The sequence below is a fragment of the Colletes gigas genome, unplaced genomic scaffold, assembly GCF_013123115.1.
Source record: "Colletes gigas isolate AHSC1104 unplaced genomic scaffold, ASM1312311v1 Colletes_gigas_Sc00011, whole genome shotgun sequence".
NCBI classification, from domain to species: Eukaryota; Metazoa; Arthropoda; class Insecta; order Hymenoptera; family Colletidae; genus Colletes; species Colletes gigas.
The window spans coordinates 7,766,436-7,793,386 of record NW_025106640.1 but is presented as its reverse complement, the minus strand read 5'-3'; the positions used below and the strand labels follow the sequence as shown (position 1 = coordinate 7,793,386).

The following is a 26,951-nucleotide window of genomic DNA, read 5'->3' as shown; positions in this document are numbered from 1 at the left end:
AAAACACAAAGCTCGCGCAAAGATCGCGCGACAATTCCGCGAATTAGTAGCTACTCATCGACGGGGATAATCGTTAGGGATGTCTGCCGCTACGATAATTGGACCGTCGGTATTTTTAACTCGGGGGTGGTTTGGCCTGCGTCGAGCTCGTCGTCGAGTAGCGGTTCTCAATATGACTCGAAATTCTCGCGAAATGTTCCTTGGGAGTTGCACGTGCGGCGCGAAAATTCTTTGGAAATTCCCCGCTGGACGAAAAGGAGCGAACGAACGCGAACTTACCCTCGAACGGGAAAGACAACCCCTTGATAGGTATTCCTCCGAGCGGAATGTTCTCCACTTTGCGAGACCATGAAGTTTTAGTGCCACTTGTTCGGTAGGCAGCTGTCCAACTGTGTACGAACCTTAATCACTTTCGATAGCACCAAAGTGGTTGAGTTATGGGGGATAAGTAAAGCTTCCCGCATAATTATTCGTTTCTTTCGCTCGTTGTTATCTGCTGGTACTGTTATTAAAAATTTAAACGTAGAGTAAATGAAATTTAGTTGGTTCCTTTGAGCTACTTCTCGACGATCCCGTGGATACGGTTATATTTAAATCGAGTCGAAAGAACCGTGTATGAATTTTTCCTGGAGAGAGCCACGGGGATAAGGTTGATATCCAGGCTCATGTAAATAGGAAAAAGGACGAGCGAGTATCGGTATACACGTTTTGCATCGTCTGGGTTCGCGGAACCGGAATAATAACGAAAAAAGAGAGGGGACAGAAAAAAAATACACGCGAAGAGATACGCGACGTTAATTGGACTTGAGAGGGAGAAGACGTAACGATAAAAATAATATTCGAGCGAAACAAGCACATATGTTGGGGGGTGTACGTAGGATAACAAAAATAAACGAGTACGAGTGGTGGATCGCGTGACTAAGCCCGCGCTTCCGATGCCTCGAGATTAGGCCAGTCAACCTAACCCAATTAAGGTGAAACTGTTGCAACGAATTTCTTCCCGATCCTCCTAATTGCGCGTTCAACTCGTCGACCGATCGGTTGACATTTTCGATTTTTATTGCAGGATGTTGGGCGGCGTGGGAGGCCGGCACATGTCTACGCGCCGGCGGGTCAGTAGCCCGTTGGTGCGTGGAGGTGTGGGCCTCGCTGGATATGCTGGACAAGGTGCTTCCGGGAATTCCAACGATGCTGCCGCGTTACCACCGGATGTACAGAAATACGCTGCAAGAAGGCGCGGGGCGGTTACCACTAGCGATCACAAGAGCTGCGCCCTCGTACAGACTCGTATCAAGCTCGGAGATATCATGTGAGTACATATTCTGTACGTGAAAGTCGGTAAAAGTCGCGGAGGTGCAATGTCTGACCAGCAGTGTCGGTATCTACTTGGGCGGTAAAGCTCGTACAGTAGCAGTCGATATTATAGCTTCACTAGTCTTTGTTCTGACGGTTTTATCGACTAAGAAGATCAATAGAAGCCGCATGGTATCAGCGGTGAGGCGTCTGACCAACACAGTCGATATCTACTTGCCGGTAAAGTCGAGTAATGGTCGATAACTTGACTCGTCGTCGGTAAAAAACCTCTTCACCACATCACGTTTGCAACTGACGATTGTATCGGCAGTCGCCTCCATAATTTACCATATTGCAGCAACAATTTAGCATCTATCGTCGATAAATTCTGCAGATCGCGCGAGAGTAAAGTAGAATGCAGTCTGACCACAGCTCGTTCTCTACTACTGTGCAGGGAAATGTAATTCTTGGTTCGAGGAAACGGTGTTACGATAATCGATACACCGTAATCGATTTATCGCGAGAGAGGTTAACGAGTTCGCGAATACGAGATGGCGTGAGTCGATGGTTGCGGCTGACCACGCCGGGGTATGCACTACTGCGGCTGAATTAAAGTCTAATGTAGCGAGGTGTCTGTACTCTCGGCATGGACGGTCTTCGGCGCTTTTTACGTTATCGATTAGTCTTCGATTGTTTGGCCATTACTTTTTATTTTTAGCGCGGACTGTCGTTGCCCGTTCCGTTAAATTTAATTAGAATTTCCATGCCGGTGGCTGCCTATCGTTCTTCCGGGGCGCGTTTGCACGACGACATTCGACCGCGGCCGATTCGCGGAGACCCTCTTTTAAACATATTCAATCCGACGACTTTCTGCCGTAGATTTTTCCGCTCGAAAATAAACGGGTCACCGTGGCCGCCTCGAAGACCGAGCTTTCGCGATACCGGTGCGCTCTATACCTCCCTTTATGCGGGGGAAAATATAAATAAAATGCTCATTCAAGTTTTATCGTCGCCGTCCCTTCTTTAGTTCCATCCATCTGCGATCGAGCGTACGACAGCTATCGTTTCGAAGGTGACTGCTCGAACCCTGTAAAAATAGAATCAATAAAAGGAATCGACGTTACGTGGAACTAGGTCTGCGCTATCGCGGACAAAATCGCCAGGATTCCCCTCCCCCCTCCCCGACCTTTTGTTATTAAAATGGTCACAGAGGCTATCCAGCCCGTTCGGATTAATCTCTACCGTTAACGAACGAATCGATGCTCTCCCCTCGCATTCCTTTGTCGATCTCGCGACGATGTGTGCTCGTTCCTGTACACGCATTTCTCGAATTCCCGACGGTACTAAGTGGCTGCAGTCGCGCGGAGATACGCGGACCGATCGAAGCCACTCAAAACCCGCCTCTCGAGGTCCCCTCGATCGCCGAGACGCTTCCCGTCGTAAAATCGGCAACGATCGAAAGTAAAGAAACGCGATCGATTTTGTCCAGGGGGAGGGCGCGACTCGACGGTGAAACGGGGGGAAAAAATCGAAAGTAAAACGTGTAAACGGCACCCGGGGTAGAGCAAGTAGGTCGCGATCGTAAACGCGCGTCGCGGTTGCTCGATACAAAGGAATTCGACTCGTGGAAAGCAGAGTGCTTTGCACCCTGCCAGGGGTTTCCGATTACGTCGTTGTCCTTTGTCCGCCGTCTCGGACTCCCAGACCCCGTTCCCGTCGCGATTTTCGGTTTCCGTTTCGGTCTCGGGCGATCGGTAGCCGCGGGAGGCGTAGTCCGTTCGTTCCACGGCCCTCTCGCCCTCTCCCACGGCCTTTCCGATCGGTGGCGTGTCGCTGTGGTGGATCGAGTCGGAGTCAGAGTCGCGGAGTCGAGTCGACTCGGTCGTGTGTTTCAGGCTGGTTGCCGGCTGCCGCCGTGAATCAATACCCGCATTGCGCGTGCCACCTCTCTTTCTCTGTCCCTCGTCCTATCTCCCGTTCTCGCTCTCCTCTGTCCACCGCCGACGCTCCTCTCTCCTGCCACGGTTCTGTCCGCCATCTCGTTCCCTCGCCCGTTTCTCCACCCTCCTCCACGTGTTTTTCCGCCCTCCTCGCCCCCCCCGGTCGTCGAGTCTTTTGCTCCTCCGGTCTTTCTCTGTCTCGTCCACGAGTCGCGTCTCTGTCTCTCCTAGCCCCTCCGTACCCCCTTCACCGACCCTCTCTGCCCTTCGACGTTCCACCCCTTGCTCGCGGGACGCGTACAGCCGGCAGAGCGGGCCACGGGGGAGGGTTGGCGGCCGATAGCGGCCTCTACGGGTTGCACAACCCCCGCGCTATGCGAACAGGTCTGACGAACGAGCACGCGGTTCCTAACGACGATACATACGCCGTGCGACTCTCGTTAATGTTTCTACGAGTAAACAGACTATTCGTAGAAATAGAGTATTTCGAAATTGGGGGTGAAGCTCGAGTCATTCCGTGGGGCTCTATTCAAAGATCCCACGTGGTTAATTATCCAGGTTTAAAAATCATCGAACGGTGCAATTTCTTTGCAACTTCGCAGGATTCTCAATATTTTCGAAATATTACGAGCGTCGATATCGAGTAGTTTATTTTTCCCTTTGCAAACGGAGCTGTATTTTTAACGATAGATCCGTGCGTCGTTATCGAATGGTACGGAGGAACAGGTTACTCTTTTATTTTTAACGCGATGCAATAAAGTTCGTCGACTAAAATCCTACTCGCCACGCGCAGTCGATCGGCGTCAGTAATAAAATCTGGGTCAAAATCTGTTATAAACTCCGACGTTCGACGAAGCAGACGCGAACCAGTTTCGAAATGGTCAAATATTCGACGAATCCCCTATACTTTGAACTATCAATTAATAGCTACACAGTTGCGTAGATAGTTGCATGTTATACAGAAAATAATAATCACTCTTTTTCGTACGAGACTCTGGTCGTACATCCAAACTGGAATCGTGGAAGAAGTAAAGCTTGCGTAGCTTTTCTCGCGGGAAGGAGGATGTTCGATAAACTTTTTCCCTGGATAATTGATAAGACAGCTCGTCGGGGCGTCGATAGAGGAGGCGCGCGTGGACGAATAACGCCGCGAAAGTATCGTCTGGTTGACCTTTCGATGTTCGACCGACGGTCTCGAACCCTACGAACGCCAAAGGATCTCCGTGACGTTTCTAGATCCTCGATAGCGATGAAAACAACCGCAACGGGGGTCAGTAAACTCCGAAGACTCGTGCTCGTCGCGTAACCTCTTCGAGGAATGATGCTTTTTAATAAGACGCCAGCGAAAATAATAAATATGCAAAATTTGTTATGCATCTCGTGGTTCAGCTTGGATTGAAATATTCCCATAAAGGTCTGCGATCGAGGGGAGTTCGATCGCGATATTTCCGCTCGATGTTGTTTGGAGGCGAGTTAACGTGCCAGAATCGCACAGTAGACGCGAGCATTCGCGCATTTGCGGGCCGTATCTTCTTCGCGTGGGAGGATTAGTTCGGGCGCGCGTAAACAACTGATAATACAGCCAAAAGGATGCCTCGTGTTTACCGAATCGAGTTATCGTACCTTCCAAAAGTGTCGGGCAGTTTCTTCGACTGTTCTCCTCGCTCGACGATTCACAAACTCGAGCGTTATCAAATTTGTTCGATGATTAATCGTCAAATTTTTCAGACGTAGCTTGAGATACTTTTCCAAAGTATCTGTGCTTAAATTTAGTAAACATAGACGACTAGGGAATGTATTTAATTTTTTTTTTTAACGAAGAGTCGTACTTGTCTCGAGAGGAGAGTAGTTTCTAAGGACGAGTACGTGCATAACGTGCGCGAGTAAGTACGTTAACGTAAGAGAGACGGATTAATTTGCGAATGACCGATCGAAAGCGAAAGAGATGGCGCGGAAACCTTATGGTTCTATCCTCGGTATAAGGAGACGTAAATCCATTTGGCTCCGGTGTTCGGTGCATAGCAACCCTTACGTTAGAAGACCAATAGATGACGAAGCTAACGGGGTTCAGATGACTTGACTTACGAAGCCCCGGCCGTGCTCTCTCGGTGCAACGCACCGTTTTTCTTTCGTTACGCCCGGCAATGAAGTCGTTACGAAATGCAGGTCATAGAATGCGTTCCACTTTTCGTCGACGGTTTGGGTTAGGACGACCCGGATCCACGCGATCGAGATCCACCCTTCGAACGAAACTTAACGCGTCTCAAGATTCTTCGCACAATACGAATAACTAACAGACGTCCCTGTTTATTTCGTGGTTCGAACAATCTCCTCCATTTTTCTCGACCAACATTATTTCTTTTTCCGTCCCGTTTAATACGCTGTAAACCTTGACGCCTGTCTGCTCGGTATTAATAAATCAAATAGTTCAAACCATGTGACCCAAGCACTTTAAACTTATATATTGCTAAGTCATGTACAACGGAAGGATTTCGAGAGCTATAAAATTGCAATCTACCATCGGGGATTCTATAAAATAACAGAATTATCGGACATTTCTGCAACGTGAAAGACTGTCGATGCTGGCCGCGATCGAGGGATCCAAGGGACGCGGATCGATGAGGAATCTTATCCCCCCGGGCGCACCTCGGTCGTTCCTTTTGATCGTTGGAGCGTCCACGCGCCCCTTGGACTCGAATGTGAGCGAAAGCCGGGAATCGATGGGTCGATAGATATCAGATTAGCGGAGCGCGTCTTTCCCTGGACGATTTTAGCCAGGCTGGAAAAGCTCGATCGGCCGTGGCGCGTTCGACGCTCGTTCTTGATTGGCGGCGGACCAGAGTGACGTCACGCGAACACTTTGACAGACCGATCGAATGATTCGATTAAAATTCTCGTAGTTTCTCCGAACCCCCCTCCGCCCCCTGGTGGACCAACGTACGACGGAGTAGGCCTCGCGCGATGCCAGAGGATGACGAAACCCGTCGGGACGTCGACGTTGTTTGTTTTCGTCACCCCCGTCTCGTAACCTACGCGAATTCCCACCCCCTTCCGGATGAAAACGAACGTTTCGCCATCGACGACCGCCGGAATTTTGCAGGCTTAGGCTCTGATATTAAAAAAAGAAAGTTTACTCTATTAATTTCGTTCCCCGAATTTTGTTAAAAATGATATTCGGGCAGTGGTCGTTCGAAAGGAAGCTATTTGGATTTATTTGCAAGACAAGTCGCAACGGGGAACGATTCCGTTCCAAAAAGAAGCAGAGTAGTAAACGCGTTAAAAAGAAATAAGTATAATGCGCGCTAATTGTCAAGAGCTCCATCCACCGTGTTCCACTGCGTCAAAGACTTCTTTAATGTCCGCATAAATTGCATCAACTTGATCAGCCTGACTGAGGCTGGTATATACAGGGTGGACGAGGACTGACGATGCACGCGAAGATAGGGTAGTTTCTCGCGCAAAAGCGAATCCAGAGTACATAACACCACCCTCTCATTCGCATTACGGTTTTAGAAATAATTTATTTCAAAATTTATAGCGTACGCGGGCCATCGAGTACAGGGTTACCTAATGTCCGACTTATCGTTGATATTACTACTTAAAACAATAATTACGAGGATTCACAGTGTTCTCTGATGAATTTATCATCTATTTTCTATTAGTATAACTATCTTCTAACCACTTACAAGATATTCAAGCAAGTACGATTTGATAAACACCACTTTTAAGAAACATCAAGTAGAAATATCGAACATTGGTCGGACCTGTTTATTTTTAAAATCTGCAATTATAACGATACAACTACACGCGATATAACGATACAATTTGTCGTTCGACGAAGTTTTTTAGCGTTTAGTCGAGCCTCGATGCTTACATTTTTAATTCTTTGCGCGAGTTCTTTGTACGAAGTCACTCCTGTCGAGTAAACTTTTGCGTAGTTTCTAACTCTAAGACAAAGCGTTTATTCGCAAACTTTATTGGACGTTTCTTTCTTCTTTCGAACAAATCATTGGACAGTTTGTACGTGGAACGGTTGCATCGAAATCGAAAGAGAAGTTACGATTCTGTTTCTACAAATCGTAGATGTAGACGCATTCTGCACCTAATTGGAGACCGGTACGAAATTAGTGTCGATCGATCTCGGTATCGGAGACTTTCGTTTTCCCAGATTAAACCGAAAGGCGTAGAGCGTCGTTGGGTTTATTTTGAGAATACACGCAGTTTCTCGAAGGGATAAGGGCGCGTCGACGTTAGGGCGACCTTATAATACTCCGTCGCGCGTACGAAGGTTGCAAACTGCGTTGCACCATAAATAGGACGACCGCGATTAATGGGTTGAGCCGCAGTCGATAAGCAGGCCAGCGTAGTTTCTGAACAAATTTAGGTGCGTCGAGTGCCGTGTCTAACGTGATATTTATAAGACACCGTGCGCTCACGCACACGCTCGCTGGTTCCAGCACGTATATAGACAGCTTGGAAACAATTATTCTTGAAATACGCTCATTGGAGTTGTTCGTGTCGGCGGAAAGTCGTTGAAAAGTTCGCCCGGGCTCGCGGAAACTTTCTGCTTCCGCGTGCAGAATTTTTCATCTCTTCTTCCCTCCAAGTTTCTCGATTACTTTATCTCGCCGAAAGAGAAACGGGAGAAAGGGCGCGGAACGTCCGCGTTATTTGCGGACAAAAACGGCGACGCAACGTCCCGTTCGTCGCGCGTCGAATACGAAATATTAAACTTCATTAAACACGATCGTCATCTGTGTTATTAAATCGGTCGGCGAATTAGTTTTGCGGAGCAACGAACCTCGAGTTCGAATTAAATCAAAGCATCCGGCGTTTGGATAAAATGTACAACAACCTGCACTCTCTCGTTCTTACGTTACGACCTTCGACCTTTGGAGGCCGTGGATCAACGACGAAATTGGCCGCGTTCGCGTTCGGGAACGCTGTCCGTTCGTTAGCGGGTGCAACAGGATGCATAATTATTAAAGCTGATAACGAGGCTGCCTTGGCCGGCTCGCAATTATTTCTTTTCAACGATGGACTTTGTCGATTCGATTTCTCCGTGATTTGTGATCGATGGCATTCTGGGTCTCGTCGGAATAAAAATTTTCTTTCTCGTTCCGAGATTCACGAAATAATATTGCAAGCTCCTATATTTTATAAACGTGGAGATTCGTTAGTTGGGATTATTAATCTGCATACGTTAGAGGGTTTATCGAATTGACTCGAAAGAGGGATTTGCGGGTGCAAGTAAATTTTCCAACGGTCCCCCGAGGGATCCAGTTTCCCTCGTATAATTTCCATCGCGGAAAACACCCACACAGCCGCGAGCCCGCGTAGCAGTCGCGGGAAACGGTTTCCGCGAAAGCGGATAAGGGGGATGATACGTATTCCGGGGGAAAAAGCAGAAGCAATTTTCGCGCACGCTTCGACGACGTCGCCCCCGGGATCTTTCGTTTTATTTCGCTTGTTTGCCGGCAAGATTCCCGGTTTTCGCGGGAGGATCTCTCGTCTCGGGTAGTTTCTGCAGTTCGCCCGCCAACGACGCGCGAAACCCGTAATTAAATTCTTCCGCTCGATCGTCGATCCCGGCCATTATCGGGGCTCACCGACGTTATCGCGCGGTTAATTTCACTGCTGGGCCCAACAACGGGTGTAATTTTAATTGCATGGCACCTGTTAGCAGATCAAAGACAGGGGAAAGTTGCGGATCGTCTTCGGGACGTCGCGAGTTCCACGGATTTCGAACGACTCGAAGTTCGGCGCAAGTAGAAACAGCGATATCGATCAGACGCGAGAGATACTTAAAGGGGGATACGAATTATTATATTTAGAGGTTGAGGCAACCCCTTACAATGCTCCCTTTGTATCTATTAACCCCTTGTATTCGTAAAACAAATCTGTTCTTTATTGCGTCCACTCCTCTTATGACCAAATTTAAATAAAATTAGATAGTATAGGGGGTTGAGATAAAAAGCCAAGGGTTTAATAAAAACATGAATTTGCATAAAGATCCGCAGCGATTGGAGTATGAAAAGGGGGCGTCGGAATTTTGGAAGCGTCGTATAACCAGCTCCCCGAATCTGATAACTTAGTTTCGCGTGGGTGTTCTTGGAGAGTTTCGAGGTCCGCGAAGGGAGAGTCGCGATATTCGTATCGCGGTGGCGGCGTGTCGGAATCTCTCGCGATCTACGCGGCCGTTACTGGATACGATGGATAGAAGGGGGGCGAGAAGGCGGCGGGAGGGGGGAGGGGGTGCTGTTTGCGAGCGAAGGGTGGATCGAGCGCGAGGAGGAGCGAGGGGGTGGCCGGGTAGGCAGTCCAGGAGAGTTCGACGTCCCACATTTTCTCCAACCCCTGCCAACAGCAAGTCCACCAGCCACGGCTCCTCTTCCATCTCCTCGTTCCCCTCCGCCCTTTTCTCGCCCCCGTCCATCCCTTCTATCGGGCCGCAACGACACCGTCCTCCGTCCCCCCTCCCCCGCCTCGCCGCCCTCGGGGGCTCTCTCCTTCAGCCTCGACAACGTTTCACGATCCCATCAGCGAATGAAGGTCTACGCTGGAGACCCGACGACGCGGCGCACCTCGTTGCACTTATTATCTCCTCGAGGCGGAATAGAAGCGGAAACGACCAAGACGATGAACCGTGGGGCGAGGGGCTGCCAGTGCAACGGGGATATCGGCCACGGGGATCCACCGTGATCGAAAGGGGGCTCGAATACGTGACGCGGAAACACAGTTTCGACAGAGAATCGTCCGGGGGGGTGGTAATTGGATTAGTTTCCCAAAGTTATCGTACGAGATCTTTTTTAACCCCTTGGCGCACGATTTAATTCCAAATAGCTTTTTACACGTAGATCATTTAATTTTGTTTGAATTTTCTCGTACATGGAATGGCCACGAAAAATAACAGATTTCTAAAAATGTGTTGATCTTAATATGTAAGGCAAGAGGTATAATTGTAGGCAATCTTAATAGTTTTTATTGGAATCAGCGTTCTTATAATTGTATTTAGATGTTATTTTCTTTAAGGGGGCAGAATCGCATCGGTAGAGTAAATGATTTTAACAATTTCGTGAACTCGCGGATCCGCGTCCTCGTTCGGGAAACTCAGTTTTAGTAGTTCCGCACGAACGCACCCCCGACTGTGCTCGAACTGTAATCGCGTGAACTCCTGATTGTACGTACAATGTATATCAAAGAGTTTCATGCCCGTAAGTAAATTACCATTATTATTAAAACAACAAATACGGGAGTTCCTCTCTCGTAAGCCTTCCTGGCAGGGGTGGTAGACGCCATGGAAAGAACAGAGTCTTTCTTTTCAAATTTATAGAAAGCGTGGGATCATTTTTTTTAGCTCAGCAGTGATTATTTCCCCTTGAATAGAATCGAGGCGTTAGTGGCCGCGAGGGAGGGGGAGGGGGGAGGCGTTGGCCTGGAAAAGATCTCGCGAAGACGCGTCAGGGCGCAAAAGGGTCGGGGAACGCTCTAACCGGGACTCGCGAGTCTTTCTCGAAATCTCGGGGGCAGAACCAGAAACGATATCGTTGGACAATACGTAACGGTGCATTGAATGCATCCTCGTGGTCAGGTTGTCAAAGTGCACGCGTACTTGGGATCGATTTCTCTCTGCCTCTCTCGGTCCCCGTCCCGTCGCGTCGCTCCTCCTCGCTTTTGTCCCTTTTCATCCCGCTCTCGCGAAAATACTCCCGCGAATCGAGCGTGCACGGACAGAGGGAAAAAGGTTCCGCCGTTTCTCTCCCGCCAGTCCTCGTTTCGTGCAGGGGAAAAAGTGCAAGGGACCGCGGTAATTAAGGTAATTGGGGTAATAATTTTTGGCCGAGAGCTACGTCACGCGATACCAATCCCGATCGTTCCAACAATAGCGTACGAACGTTCTCGTTGCTTCGCCAGTTTCGATTCCGTTCGATTCGATTACACGATACAGGCACAGCCCGAACTTGCGTACTAATTGATTCCCCGGAACAGCTGACGCGAGGCCAGGTAAACACGCGTGCATACAGGGTGGCCTATAGAGGAGGCGCCTACCTAAACGGTTCACAACACAAAAGAATTTTGTATAAATTTCGAGGGGCGATTGGAAATCTGAATTCATGGCGAATAGAAATGACCAATAACGTCGGTCGCGTATTGTCCAGTATTGTACGCGAATGCACAGCTTTTACCAGAGTCGAACAATAATTATTATTAGAATGATAATGAAATGGGAGTAATTATAGAATCGATACGAATGAAATTGAAGTCGAACATATTGTCGATGCACATTTGGGGAACTTTATAAGAGTAAAAAAAAATTCGAGTATCGACTCTCGACTCTCAAATGATCATTCGAGAAGAATTTTGGAAATCACACCGCTCGGACTTACGTACGCGTAGGAAAATGGCGACGGGGCGGAATCCAATATCGGGTTATGGTGGTTCCAGGGAGGCAGGCAACGAGAGCAGGTTCGAAACCTGGGCAAACAGCCATTAGTAATCGATACTCGCGTAAACAGCGGCCCGCCGCTCTCCAAGACGAACCAATTAATTTGCCGCTTAATTCGCGTACCGGCCGCGGCCGTGCGTCCGCAAATGTTTGCCCGCGATTTCGTTCCTCGATCGTCGCGCAAAAATGTTTGCTAGCGACGCCCCAACCCCCCTTCACTGCTGAGACTTCGGGAAAATCAAACGATTCCGATCAAAGAGTCGCGGAATCGTTCGAATTGTTTTAGATTCGAGAATACGGATCAAAGGTGGGTGGGAGGGAATTGCAAACGCTCGTTTCGTATCTATTGTTTTGTTGAGGGGGCGTTTCGTCGTTGGAGCGCGAAGAAGCTCGAATTGCAAATTAATATTTGCGACAGAGGACCAACGAATCGGGGACAACGATGGCAAAAAGTAGCTCGTGGATGTCGCGTGAAATCGCTCGGGACGTTGTCGTCTCTGACACGGAGTTTACGGGAGTACAGGTGGATCGGAGTGGTCTAGAAAATTGATCAAAGGGCTACGAAATTTACTGCTGTGGATCGTTTTATAGAATTTTTTCTAGACGTATCACGCTTTTCGTATTTAAAGATGGAATTATTGCGTATAGAATGGAGCAATCTGGTTTCTGTGTTCGGGAAACGATAAATGGTGATCGTGGGTCAGTCTCGGGTCACAGACGCCATCGATGGCTGTACATTATCGAGCATATAAGGGTACATAATTATCTGACGATTACGAAACAGCCTCGATTGCGTGACACTTTGAAATATTAAGGTTAAGTCTGTTATATTCGCACCAGGACAGGAGCTTATTATGACCTCGTTGTGCACGATACATATATAGGAGCCATTAATATTATCCTCTGAACAATTTCCGATCGTCTCTATAGAGATTCAACTGTGCAAAAACTAAGTTGTTAATAAAAATTCCTGATAGTAGATTCTCGAGATTAATCGCCAAGACTACTTCTGAAATTAAAATTCTCACTGTTTAAAGTCTGTAGAAAACGACAGCCACTTGGCGATAATTGTTTAAGCGGTAAACGCGGTGAGATCGAACTAGATGTAAAATTAGGTACGCGGATAACGCTCTTATTGACAGCGGGGATCGATCTCGCTCGTAATTGAAATCGATAAACTGATCGAGGCTACGTTTTATGTCCGACGTTCTCGTTGTCGATCGCGAGGCGTACACGGGAACGTTTGACGAGCAAAGTTACACCAAGGAATCATTGAATCGCGCGTAACGCGACCATAACGATGCACGTGCCTCGCGTTGCGGAGGAAATTACATCGTCGCCATTGACGCGCGTACTCTGTAACGAAGACAACCATCCGCGGAAATCCTTCGGGGAAGATCGACCAGATTTAACCCTATCGAAGGTCGCGACTACACAAATTCGATCCTCAAAAATCTCACTCGAGCATTTAAATTCTTTTAAATTTAATTGCATTCCGAGGGGTGCGTCGAAAGTTTTCATCGCGCAGCGGTATATTTAAAAAACCACCCTGTATCGTACGATAGACACCTTTTGTCGCGCAACGCGTCTATTTAAAAGGCATTTATAAAAAGACTTCTCGTCAGGGTTAAAATCGAAGCAGCGATCGAGTCGAGTTTCGCCGATGGGGTGTCGTCGAAAATGGTTTCGTAGGGAGGACGCGGAAGGAAGAGGGCAAGGCACGAGGGTCTGGGTAGTTCGAGAGTGAGCGGCAGGGACAAACGGTATCGCAAATAGAAAATCCAACGACGACGAAGACGACGGCGAATGGCCCGGCGTTCGACCTGCAGGTGCAGAAAACTTGACCGAGTTTTCGAGGCGCACGCGGTGCAGGGCGACCCAGATTTCACCCTCCCCGCGTCTCCATCGCTCGAACGTTCCCCCTTGCCGGCAACCCCTGTGCGTATCAAAACCCCATGTTCAGCCGCGACCCTCCCGGTAACCTACAAACCCCCGTACGACGGCGTCCCGTGCCTCGAGGGTGAATTCATTCCCCGTAAATCGAACCGATAAACTTTTCCATCAGCCATTGCTCATAATGTGCCTGGTTCCGGCGTCGAAAGTGAGCTTTAAACCCCTGGCCCTGAATTCGACGAATCTCCACACCCCCTTGGAGGACGCAACGTTTTCCAAAGCCGTTCGCGGGGACCATAGTCGTTGTTTATGGTTATAAATAGAGAGTATTTACGTTGCCTTTAGCGCACGGTGGAAAAACAGATCGATGCACGGCGGTCCCTTGCTTTCCCTCGGTTATCATTGGGAACGATAACATCGATCGTCGTCCAGCTGACGTCACGCGAGCGGCGAAAACGCGTAAATCAGCCCGGCGATCGTATTTCATCCCCCTCGCGGACCTGTTTTCCGCGGACTCTCGCTGTCCGACGTTCTACGAAGATCCCCGGGTTCGTTCGGGGTAAATAGAGCGCGGAAATCGCCGCGGAAAAAACCTCCACGGTCCGAGTTTGCCGCGCGTTTACAAGTCTCGTCAAGTTCAAACGTCGGGGATGTTTATGCGATCGTAAACCGCGACGAATTTGATTAAAAGTTCCCGTCGAGACACGTTTATGTTATTTTCTGGAGAAATTAATAAATAAAAAGAATACCGACCTCTTCGATACAAATCACACTTCAAGTCACCTTTCGATCATTCCGTAGTACGACCATAAATGTAATGGAGGTTGAAACAGTTTCTCGTCCACCATTTGGCAGAAGTTTTAATTCCCAGAAAGGGGTAGTACTTTTGCAGGGAGATTCGGCCTTGTTTGTAAGGATCGCGAGAACGTCATCGTTTGATGGGTCGTCCCGAAGCCCGGCGATTATTATAGTTGGCGGCGCGGCGAAGTTTTTATCGCGTCGTTTCCAATCGTTGGAAGCGCCACTCGAATTGGCTTCAATCACCGGTCCGGAATGGAAAACCTATAAATGGCCAGTTTATTGGCCGGTATTGTGCCCCGGCTCGGAACACAAATGGGAACTCTTCGGGACCGCGAGTTCCCCGGTCGCGATAATCCCGAATTAATACGCTCGGTCGATATTCAATTAAAACATAAACGCTCGTAGGATGTCGCGACGTCGCGACGTTTCCGGTAGTAAAGGACGTTTGCTCGTTGCACGATTCCCGGTAAAGGATCGTTCCAAAAACGCAGCCTTCGCGAGAATTTAATGGGGCCGTTCTAATATCCCCGAAACCGGGAAACGTCGCGCGGGGAACGTTGCGTGGGCGATTACGATGCGTCAATCGGAGATCCACCGACGCTGTTACAACGATATTCGAGATTTATTTCGAGGCCAGCGTCGACGCAGCGCATTTTTCTCCGGCGAGGAGGCGTCGACGATCCACCCATCTAAATTAGTCCTCGCGTTCTCCTTTAGGATACTCTTCCTATTGCTCAACTTAACTCTTTCACTGACCAAACGCATCAATAATTCTACGGACTCGTTAAAATTCAAGAGTCCTATCTACATTTACTTTCTTTAACATCTAATCTTGGGAATCAATTGTTTCAAGTCCCTAGCGAAAAGTCATATTTTCTCTCGGGGTTTCCGAGCCCTGCAGAAGATACCAAAGCGTGAAGTCTTGGTATTTTATATGTATTGAGAGATCATCGATACTGGTATGGAAAACGATGTCAATAGGTATTAGAATCGTAGCAATAATGGCAGTTATGCCGATTCGCTTCTCCTCCGTGGGTAAAGGCACGTCTGAAAGCAAAACGCGCGGAAAGAAATACGAATGAAAATCGACGTCGACGAATAAAGCGATGCTTTTAATAGGGTAAATAACATAGGGGGATGGTAAGTGGAGTTGTTCGAATTCTGTGCGCCGTTCGATCGCGAGGCGGGAGGGGGTGCGGGGGAGAAAAGATTCAGGTGGTTTTTAGTACCTGTCGCGCATCGATCCCCTCCCCCCCACCGGTCCCTGGTCCACCTCCGCCGGGACTTTGGGGAAGTTTAATCGATGGCGGCGCGGCGCGAATTCGGGCAGGAACGACGAAAAAGAAATAATAGAGCGTAGGGAACAAAAGAGAGAGGAGCACAGACATATTGATTTTATCGCGTTCGCGTGCACAGGGGGGATATCGTATCGTCTCGGTCCGTGGGCAAGTCGTGCGTACCGCGAACGATAGTTTGCCAAACGACCCAAATAAAACCCGGAGAGAAGGTCCGAGAGATATACGCGGCGCTCCGAGACGGATTCCCCGGCGTAGGTGGGATCTCTGCCTCGACTTTCCTGGAAATTCCGGACCCGTTTGGAACCGGGACGACTCCAGGAACACGGCCCCCCTCCTCGCGATTCGTAACGATCGAGAAATCAATCCTCGAATCGACCCGAAACGCTTGCACCGTTAACCCTTTGCTCTTCGAATTGTATTTCAGTTTCGTTAACGATCGTTTCGAAACGACGCAAAATAATTATTTTTTAAGAGTTCCACGCATTCGGATATTCCAGGGATGCGTACCCTTTGTTGAATCAAAAGAGCTTTCTTGTTTCTAGCTTGGGGCTGATCAGTTCCTTCTTTGAAATGTCTTAGTGACGTCCCCTCGCAACGCAGAGACACTGACTTTATGCCAGGGATGCCAAACGGAGTCCCGGGGTGCACCGGGGACACCCTCATTCTATTTTCTCACACTGTCCCACATCACGCGTACATACGTGAGCTCGTGGAGTTTCGGAGAGTCGACAAAGGCAAACTGACATGTGCCCTCTTTCTCGATTCTCCGAACCTGCCCGAAGTAATTTCGGACTGCTAGTCTCTGCTTGCCTCCACTGGTCTCTGTTGACTGCTGATGATCACTCCTCGTACTTTTGACAATGTATAACGACTACTACTAACTGCTACCAGCCTCTACTGGCCTCTCTCTCTTCTGGTAACCGCTAGTAAGACTGCTAGTGGACTCCAATCCTCCGGTACGTGTTGCTTCCAGGAGCATAGTCGAATGGCCCATTTAGAAGTCGGTCGAAGAGTGTGTATATATAGAAACGGAGGGTCGATCGAGCGCTTGCGAGAGAGATGAGAAGGGAATGATTTGGAGAGGAAAAGATAGGTAAAAATGATGAGAACACTTTAAATTTATATTACACAAACTTTATTACGTATACATCATGTCAGAAGTATCAGCACTGGTCAGCAGAGGCGGGCAGTAGCAAGTAACAATCTTCTTACGTTGTCAGAAGTATTGGCAGTGGTCAGCAATGGTCATCAGAGGCCTGTAAGAAAATTCAAAAGTACATGATTCGGTCCGAAATTACTTGGGGCAGCTTCGCAGCTCATGTTTCTTGGCCTGTGCGAATTGCAGGAGATTAACCCTGTATCTGACCAGCCATTTTTACGAAGAATGGCTTTAAACATTGTTTCGATATTGCAGGATCCATTTGATTCGGCACGCGAACGTAAGGTTATGATAATTTTGTTAAAAAATCGAGCTTCTTGCTTCTGGCAGGATCCCTAAGGTGTAAGAAACTCGTTTGCAACAGTTGCGAGTCACGGACTTCGAGATGATCGCCCCGTTTCAAATTGCTTTCCATCCTCCACTTCCTTTGAAACGATTATTTGCATCGATAGCATCCATAGTAATGTTGTAACTATTAGAATTCTTCCAAAGGGTTTTGAAGGTAAAAAATTATCCCGGACAGACAGCAAAGATTTGTTGTCCAAATTATCATAACCTTCCGTTTGCGTGCGGAATTTTACGCTGCAATGCTAAAATTTTAACCCGCGAAGCAATTTTTCACGAAAATGGGTGACCAGATACAGCTAACGTGCAGCACAATTTGGCCTGGTTCGAAAGGTACTCGATCGGATCGTAAACTATAATACTCGGTGTATAATAATACGATAGAAAACAATGGACGCAACGTAGGAAGTGCTCGTCGCGGGGGTTGAATAATTTAAACGGAAACGACATTGATGAGAGTCGGTGCATTGTTAAAAAGAATTGACAAATCATCTAGTCGCGATTCCCGCGAAAACATTTTGGTCTTATTTAAAATCGTGGAACACCATCGATTAAAATTGTCCGCGACCACTTCGGGCTACGTTTTCGATTAATGCTCGGTGCAGCCCCCGCACGACACGGAGGGAAGGGGGGTAAGCGTGTCGCGTGCATTTCGAAAACGTAAAAAAAAACAAAGAGAACCGGTGGCGATGCGATGCGATTCGCCCGGAAGGCTGCGCCGTTCCGCGCGATTCCACGGTATAAAGGATTCAGCTTTAAATCCGCGAGACGGCAGGAAGGACAGGGGGCGCGCGAACGGAAGCGAGAGGGTTGCACGATGCTCGCGCGAACGAGCAGGAGAGCCGTCGAAGGGGGTTGGCGGTGCCGGGGGGGACGCGAGAGGGGGGGCAGCGTTCTGGGTTTCTGGGTTCGCTCCGCGACGAAGTTCGGAAAGGCTGCTGTGCACGACGAATGTGGAACAGTAGGTCAGCGCACTCCGTGACCCCCGCCGCGGCCTACCCCTCTTCGGTGCATACACCCTGATGCGATACGTACGACCCTCCGACTCTCCCGCCTCCCTCCGTCCACCGTTTTCACCCTCTGCCTCCGCGTTTCTCTCTCTTTCCACCCACCGTTTCCCATCCCCCTGCTAGCTGCTTTCCGCTTCCTTCTTCCTCGTAGCCGATCGCGTTACCTTACGCTACGCTACTACGCGAGTGCATCGCTCACTCGCCTCAAAGGGCACACAACGTTCCACGAGATTACCAATTCTCACCCTCCCCCCTCAATCGTCTTTTGGACCTTCGAGTGTCAGATAACCGGGTACTTGCTCGGTTACTGACTTCTACCTGTTCCAGAAGTCTTTCGATTTGTTTGGTAATTCCATAGTTGGTCGATGGATAAATCCTGGGTCCCCATAGAGTATTATGCAGAATCTATTAGACAGCCACAGGCTGGTCAACAGGATTCATCCTTTCTCGCGGACTGTAAAAACTACCCCTTAAACATTTTTAGTAGAATTCACGATGTGTATCGTCTATTTTTTGTATAGTTTAGTGAGGTTTTGGGCGGTTCAAAGGTCTGAACGGATCGTTCGTCGAGAAATAAGGAGCCGTCGTCGACGGCGCGCGATGAGATTTATCGGTTCGTCGTTGATTGCGATTGTTTTCGCGGCGCATCGATAGCGTAATTACAGGGACGGAGGAGCAGATTCTATTTCTCGTCGCGGCAGATATTCTATTCCACGGGTAGGTAATTTGGTTAACGAGATAGATAGATACGCCTAGCGATGAATAGATAGCGGCCTACTTGGAACGATTGTCAACGGCGGAGGGTTCGGCGTATGTACTTTGTTCATTACCCGTTAAGCGGTGCCTCGTTTATTTTCAATCTGCCGGTAATCCGAATCACCGAAGTCGTATTACGATTCATTGTACCCAATGAAACCCATTATTTCGTAATCGTCGCTCAATCATGCATTCTTATGTGATTGACGCTACGCGGCTCTCGAGCAATAATCTCTGCAACCTCGAAGCAATTTATGGTAATCGTCCCACAACGCGTCAATCACCTCTCCGCGGACGACTCGTATTTCGTTTTAAACCGACGTTCAGCCCGCGCGGTCCATTACTCTGCGCGGTTTAAAATCGACCACCTTGGAGACCGCGAGGATTCCGGACACTTTTTATTCTTAACACCGCTAAACGTCGCGATCATTTCTTGGGAAGCACTCGGAGTTAATTTCACGTGTGCGTAAATTCAGAACAAATTCGATCCTCCCGTTCCTTTCGCCCGGGGGCTATTAGCGGGCCATTTACTTCGTTATCCTCGAGAACTAAGATTCGAGAAAGACGTAAAAGTAACGTACGATTGCTCGGTTATTCCAGTTTCCAGCAGACCGTTCCCCGGTCGATCCCAGATAAGAGAAAAATTGATCCCCCGTTAATCGCGCCGACGATCTCGTTTGCTTTGTGCATCGTTGTATCCGCACGTCGCGTCGTGGGCAAAAAGAGGTCGAATCCCAGTAAATGAATAAAAAAACCGTCGATGGCTCGATCTACCGGTAGGTCCATTCGTCCCCGCGAGCGTGTGTGCGGGTGGATCAAGCGCCGCGAGGTTCGAGTGAACCCCCCGGGGAGACGATAGTCATCGAGGCGATCAGTTCCTCCGCGGAAACGAAGAAAACGGTCATCGAGATAAAGAGCGCCGACAGCCGCGCGACGAAAATTTATAGCGGTCGTTTAGCGACGACTCGGCCGTTACCTCGTTACGTTCGCGAGGGTAATTAACGCTCCTCGTGCGCCGGGATCGTTGAACCGGGGCTCCTTCCATCGCGTAGGGCCGTTCCACCCTTCTCGAATCTCAAAAAATTCAACTTTCGAGTCGCGTACAGAGATCGAAGACGTAGCGATCGGGGGACGCAAAGAATCGAAAAACAACGGTTTTCCATGAATTATTCGAAAGCTCGAGAGGGGTGGACGGGGCGCCCGGACTGCATGGAACGCTCGTGCACCCCGAAACTCCGACGACCAGCGTCGCGGCGCATGCTCCTCTGCTGCCGGCAGTATCGGTTCGACGCACACCACGGACACCAGAAGCTCCTTTACGGTCACGAATTCTCACGCACACCTTCCACGGGACGCCGTGCGCCCCGACACCTGGCGTCTCCGCCACGCAACCACCCTTATGCGGGGTTCCGGTTCGAAAATGCGCGCGGAAACGCGCTCGTACGCCGCCAAAACGCATCCACGTTCCACCCTCTGGCTGTATCGATGCCATTATTGCCACGGAAATTTCATTTGTGTCGTTTTAATCTCACTTTCCTAACGGGGGGACGAGATTTCAACCCCTGGTAGTTTGCAATTTTACATTTCTTTCCCCTGTCGTGATTAAAACTGGAACATTAGTCTAATATAATTCTGTAACGACTGCGAACGTGTCATAATGAGATAATCAGATAATAATAATGTAAATCCATTGTAAATTAATTTCTTGACTATGTAAAATCCACATTTGTAGTTCGTTACATATTAAATCCTTTGTACTAAGGGGTTTAGAGTCATCGTTTATACCTCCGTAAATATTAATTGCTCCACACATGACAATTTCTGTTTACTTCGAGAGTGATAAGAAATGTTGTCCACCGTTCTGTATATTGCTACGAAGAATCGAAGCAGATTTCGAATCGTGGCCGTTGTAGCGTTACGCGCGAAGGCACGCGTCGACGACGGACTAATAGGCGTCGTACACGTTGCGCGGGAACTATAAGCAAGAAGTAGTTTACAAACTTCGTTGCCAGTGGCACACGCACGACGTGTGGAACACACACGCTCGGTACCGACAGTGACAACAATAGAAAAAACCGAGCCGTTGGATCGCGATCGAACCGTTGGCAACTGATTTCGAATAGATCAGTGGAGAGCGAACCGTGGATCGGTGAGAACGAAGTCGTCGATCATCGTGGAAAGAATAGCGTTTCTCTGCAGAGTCTCGGGGCTCCGGTTTGCTGACGGTACGCACCTGTGCACCCCCACCTGAGGGTGCAACGCAACCGAGAGAGAGAGAGGGAAGAATCGAGGCTGGTACAGCGGGGTGGAAAGTCAACCGGAGGGAGTAAGAGGGAGCGAGAAGTCGCGAGAGAAACGGAGAGTCTCGAAGAAAGGTACGGTCGAAAGGGAGCCGGAGGAAAGCTCGCGGAGAGAGAAATCGCGAGTGTCTGAGTGAACGAGTCAGAGGGAGAGGTCCGATCGTGAGTGGGAGAAGGACGGTTGGCGTAGGTGTAGTGGGGGGGCAGAAGAGTGAGAAAGAGATAGAGAAGGGCGAGGGACGGAGGTGCCGTGGGTAGGTGGTGGTGGAAGAGCGAGAGAGCGTAGTCGAGCGACCGTCCCGCTGTGGCCACGAGCTCCGACGCTCGGGGAACGTAGGTAGTGCGTGAACTTCCGGCCGAGTGAAACGGACAAGAGAGAAACGGGGAACGGAGAAGAAGGCCCATACGAGATTCCGGGTTTCTCAGAGGCTCGGAGACCTCCCCTGGCTCGGTCGGAGCTTCGTTTTCCGATCGGGGTGTCGCGGATCGTACGATCTCGCGCGTACGTAATCGCGAGCGATCGCCCCACCGGTGGATAAAACGCGAGTGGGTCGTAGCTGGGCTGTCGTACGGGGGTGTGCTGATCGGTGAAACAAGGGTAGAAAGGTCTCTGGTGGTCGGCGCTCGATCGCCCTCGGATACGCTGAGGGACGCGAGTGCGTTTGTTATGCGACCGTGGTACAGTGGCGGTTGACAGCGGCGGCGGCGACGACGACGACGACGACGAGGAACAGGAACGGGAGAGGACGTGGACGCGAACGAGGAGGTGGAGGAGGAGGCGGAGGTGGAGGAGGCGGTGGAAGAGGAACAGGTGCGGGCGCGGAAGCAAGGGCCGAGGAGAGAAAGGAATCCTCGTTGCAAGAGGAACCGAGGAGAGTGCGTTCTGGTGTGTTGCCGCAGGGGAGGAGGGGAGGGAGGCTCGAAAGGGAGGAAAGACGACGACGTCGACGACGAGGAGGAGGAAGAAGGAGCGAAAGAGAGGTGCTGGAGGAAGACGAGGAAGAAGAAAAGGAAGGCAGTGGCTGGCGTGCGTGTGCTGGCTCGTCCCGTCGTCGGGATCGGGATCGGCTCAGGGATCGGGAGAGTTTTAGAGCATAGGAGAGAGAGGAAGAGGCACACGTCCCCCCTCTCTGCTCTCTCCCTCCCTCTCTACAGTCTCTACACGGAGTCACCGCGAGCGATCGTTTTTGCGCGAACCGTGCGTAACGGCCAACAGGAAGAAGAAACGCGATAAGAACCCGGGGGACGTTTACGGGCGGCCGAAGAGGAGCCAGGCGCAGACGAAAGTAACGAGGATACCCGGAGAGGGAAGAGGTGGTATGTGGTGATATCATAGTTCTTTTTTTTTTTCCTTTTTTTTTTTCTTCTTCCTATTCCCGTTCGTTAACCGGAAAGCGGGAAGCCACTGTGTTCACGTCGAGGAGACGGAGCGTTTTCGTGTCGAGTGTGGTGTGGTTTTCTTAAAGTGGTGCCTCAGCACGAAGAGGGAATCGCCAGCAGGGCAGAGGCTCGAACGCATGTAGGAACATGGCCGCAACCAGCCCCTGCCTCCCTCTAGAGGTGAGTCCGTAGAAACCGAAGCGGAGCGGCTCTGATTCCGATTCTTTGCTCGAGCGATTCACCCTTCGGCGCGGTTCGTCGCCTCCCGATCTCCGATCTTCGTCCTTCGACCTCGACACGAGAACCGTTTTCTAACCTCGTAACAGCCGCGCTCGGTCGGCTTCCAGGCCTCGGGGGCGCGTGGCTCTCGTTTACTCGCGTTATCGACTCGATCGAGCCGTTAATTAGCGCCGACGAGATCGACCGAGCGCGACGAGGAAGCCGGACGAGTCGGAAATTCGGCGAGTCGGCGTAGCCTCGACCTCCTTCGACGCTTTCTGCCTTTCCCTCGGCGCGATGCGGACCAAACGACCGAACGATTAATCCGGGAGAGGAACAGGGATCTGCTCTAACGCGACTGATTATTCGGGATCGTGGAACCGTGCCTTTTCTCCCCTTTATCGTGATTCGTACCGCTGACCACCGATCCGGGTATCGTTTCCTTGACACATAAACATTCCGAGAATACCGGCACGACGCGGCTGGTCAGTTTGTTTCGCATTACGAGATGGAACCAAACGACTGTTCGTTGCATGCTTTCGGGGGACAAGTTGTCCCGGGTGCATTAAGGAAAAATACAGAGCATGCACGTAGGTCGAGCTTTGCTTACGGTTAGGAAGACGCAAAAGCGTGCGCTGAATACAAATCGCCTATTGTATGGAAATTTCTGGTGGCCCGTAATTCCCGCAAAAATGCTCCCGGTTCCCGAAATCTCGCGATCCGGTCGATGCTGGGGGAGTAGAAAATGATCGTTAAATGGGCACGATGAGATAGCAACGGGAGGTCGTTTCTCCTGGTCTGTTTCGTAACCGATTGTACAACCCGGTGCTGATTCCAGCTCGCGAAAATATCTCAGGAATATGGAATAGCGTTGCACTCGTCCGGTACGCCTGCACTCGTCCGGTACGCCTGCACTCGAACGTGTTTCTTGCCCTTCGGTGACGCAACGAATGCAACAACGTTGGTCGTTCGATTTTCGAGAATTTGTACATTCGGTAACATTTACGGATATTTATCCTATTAAGACTTTCCATCAAAAAAATATTATTCCACGTTTTCGACTTGTATCTCGGCCGCGCGATCGCCGGCCTTTCGAACCGCGAGTCACCCTGTATATCGTGCTGGCCCCGTTTATTTTGCCGTTCCTATCGGGCTTTCATCGCGTCACTTATCAGCCTCTGCTGTCTGTTCGTGTTCGCGAATGCAGCGGAACCAAGTGGTTAAAGGGAACGCGCCACGATCCCCCCGGGGGATGCATAAAAGTTACCACCAGGAGTCTTTGGAGCGACGTTTCGCCACGATTCGTCACGTTGCTTTGTACCGTGCACAGCCCCCTCCCCCGTGCCACCGTTCGTTAGAAAGCTGTCAAAGGGGTGAGCGCATTCCCCGAAGAATCCTCGAGTTTTCGCGGGGAGACCGTTTCGCCGGTTTAATCGCGTCGATTAACGGGACCATTTTTTCATCCGATTTCGACGTCGACGAGGGGACCGAGATGTTTTCCGAACGTACGTCCCGGCGTACGATTCCAGCCGGTTCTCCGGAGCGATATTAAAATAATTGGATAAAAAGTGGGTTAAAGTTTTTATCGAGTTAGCAGGCATTATCGAGCCACGGAGGGGGCGTACTTAAACAGCGTACGGTTTGCGGCGTCTGGCTACCGTCAGAAATTACGATACAAGACCGTCGAAGCTCGTCGAACGTGAAAACGTTTGCACGTTCGAGGGGAAAAGCGTCGAGTTCCCATCCGTGTTAGAATTATTTAACAGAGCACTGCTATCGTCCGGGATACACGAATCAGTGAATTTCACATTTACGCGAGCGCTTAGATACGGTTTGACATATTTAAAAAACCCCCAGGGTAAGGCAGAATCTATTACGGTGATAAGGGTCGCTATAAATACAGCATAAGTGTGGAAAACTATAAGATCCATGAAATATTTCATGTCTTATAAACCAAAGGCAAAAGTTCTCGTCGTGTATAGGAACCCCTGCAATATTAATTGCCGTACTTGAACGGTATTACGATTTTTAAATACCCTGTCGGCAACTGGAATTACACGTTGATTATTTTTCTAACCTAAATTCCCTCTTTCTGGCCACCTACGCGCGCGTTGAAATTCTGTTCTTTAATATCTCGGTTCTGGAATAGTCGCAGTAGAAAAGTCCGTGCATGGTCAGACACTGTGGGCCAATTCTCTCGCGTGTTTTCTCGCGCGCTGGAAAGTGCAGCTAATCGCATTCCAGGCGTGAAATCGAATAAAACGGACGCTTTGGCGGGGGTTGGGGGGGGGATCGTCCCGTTGCCGTTTGCCACGCTCGCCGACGGTCGTCGAGTTTCGGATTAATTAAGAACGTGGCGCGGCGTTAATTTCGACGGCGGCATTTTTCTCGGTGACTCGTAAATACAAAGGGCGTCCACGTTCGAATTCCCGTTGTCCCGGTACCCGTAATTTGGCGCCGCGTTGCCCGTGGCCCGCATTGGAAATTTATTTTATACGCGACGATTTACCGCTTTCATTAAAACGCCGACCGATCCACGGCCGCGCGACACCCCCTTCCGGTCCAAACTGTTCGTTTTTCCCTTCTCGCGCCTCGTTACGGAGACTCTTGGAAAACAAAGGTCGACGACCAGAATCGAATCCTCTCCGAGGTGAGTCGTACGTTATCCGAAATTGCCCCCGACGTCGTTCCCCGTTTCCTTCAATTTTAAATCGGCATCCCATCCCGTACGCTCGCGGAACGGTTCCCCAGGCAACGCTTCGTCGAAATAAGTTCGAACGGTCGTTCGAACGTCGATGTTCCGCGGGTTTAGCGAACAAGAACTCCCCCAGGTGACACTCTCGCTCTTTAACGACCATCTCTGCACCGACAGCGCTCGAGACGGTGTTTTTCTTTTGCTAGAAACCCTTTCGATAGTCTGTGGGTCCAGCAAGCAGTGTAAATCGAAGCAAAGTGGCTTCAAATTCAATGTGACCGCCATGGCAGTCACGTGTTAATATTTAAAAGCTTGGGCATGCCTCCATGTTCGGAAGTACTATAGCTCGCGGTTAGGGAATCTTCTCTGCAAACATCAGATTTCTTTTCCCCTTCTATTTATCCTCGAGCATGTCTTTTTTTATCGTGACAGTACCTAAGACTGCTAGATAACGTTCGTACAGCGGCGAACAGAAGATAATTATCTTCTTGATAGATCATCGCGCTGTATTATAGATACGAAACAACCCGCAATTCATAGTTGATCTTGCAATTACGTGATCGACCTAACAGCTTTCCAGGTATAAACGGATACTCTGTTTACCGCAGACATTAACTTATCGACTATGTTTTTGCTAAATTGTTTACGTCAGAGCGGGGAACAAAGATTTTGTGAGAATTCTTTCCGATACTGTTCGAGATTGCCAACATTCGTTACCGACCGGAACGATACTCTGCAGCGAGTACCTCGACGAGCGTTATTTCATCGCAAAATATTGTTCGTAACCCACAGATGCCAGAATCCAGGGCAACGGTGGCTTCGTTGCACCAAGTTCGGGCGAATCTCGCGAATGGCGATGTTCCTAGGGTCTGACAAGAATAGCTTAGCGATAGTACTTGCAACCTCAGGAACAATGTGCACTGTGTAATTACCTAACATCGTATGCGGCATAAACTTACGATAGATTAGGATGGAGCTCCCCATATTCGATACTGCATAGAATCATTAGACAAGATGCATTTCAGGAAAAACACCCCCTTGAATTCCCCAAGAGACTAAATCAACACATAATCGATATTTCAATTTTTATTATAATTTAACGTCGGATCGTTTTAATATAAATTTTATCCCCCCCCGGAAAGAGGACGAAACTTCGAGATTGCTTTCCCGATAAAATCTCAACAAAAACCGTTCGCTTTTTACGGGCAAAGTTATCTATATTTTTCCCCCGCAAACTTTTTGGAGAACGGAGCAACGATCCGGGGTTTCATTTTTGTGGATGGTACACGAAACACCGTGGCCAATGATATACGGTCTCGCGGGCATACGGTTAATAGTTATCAAGATATTTATCGCTGACGTTTAAGCGCGCGTTTATCTTCCAAAGTACTATTCTACTTGACAGATGAAGGGTGT

At 49.4% G+C, this 26,951-nt stretch overlaps 1 protein-coding gene across 1 annotated transcript in view; it reads left to right on the top strand.

Moving 5' to 3' along the window:
* The first annotated feature begins 1,067 nt into the window (after window positions 1–1,067).
* The window catches only part of LOC122398458 (voltage-dependent calcium channel type A subunit alpha-1), an 89,952-nt gene continuing 64,068 nt past the window's right edge, over window positions 1,068–26,951 (top strand). Inside the window, exon 1 of the mRNA XM_043398301.1 lies at window positions 1,068–1,309. Coding sequence (XP_043254236.1) covers window positions 1,068–1,309 — 242 coding nt within the window. The remainder of the gene's footprint in view (window positions 1,310–26,951) is intronic.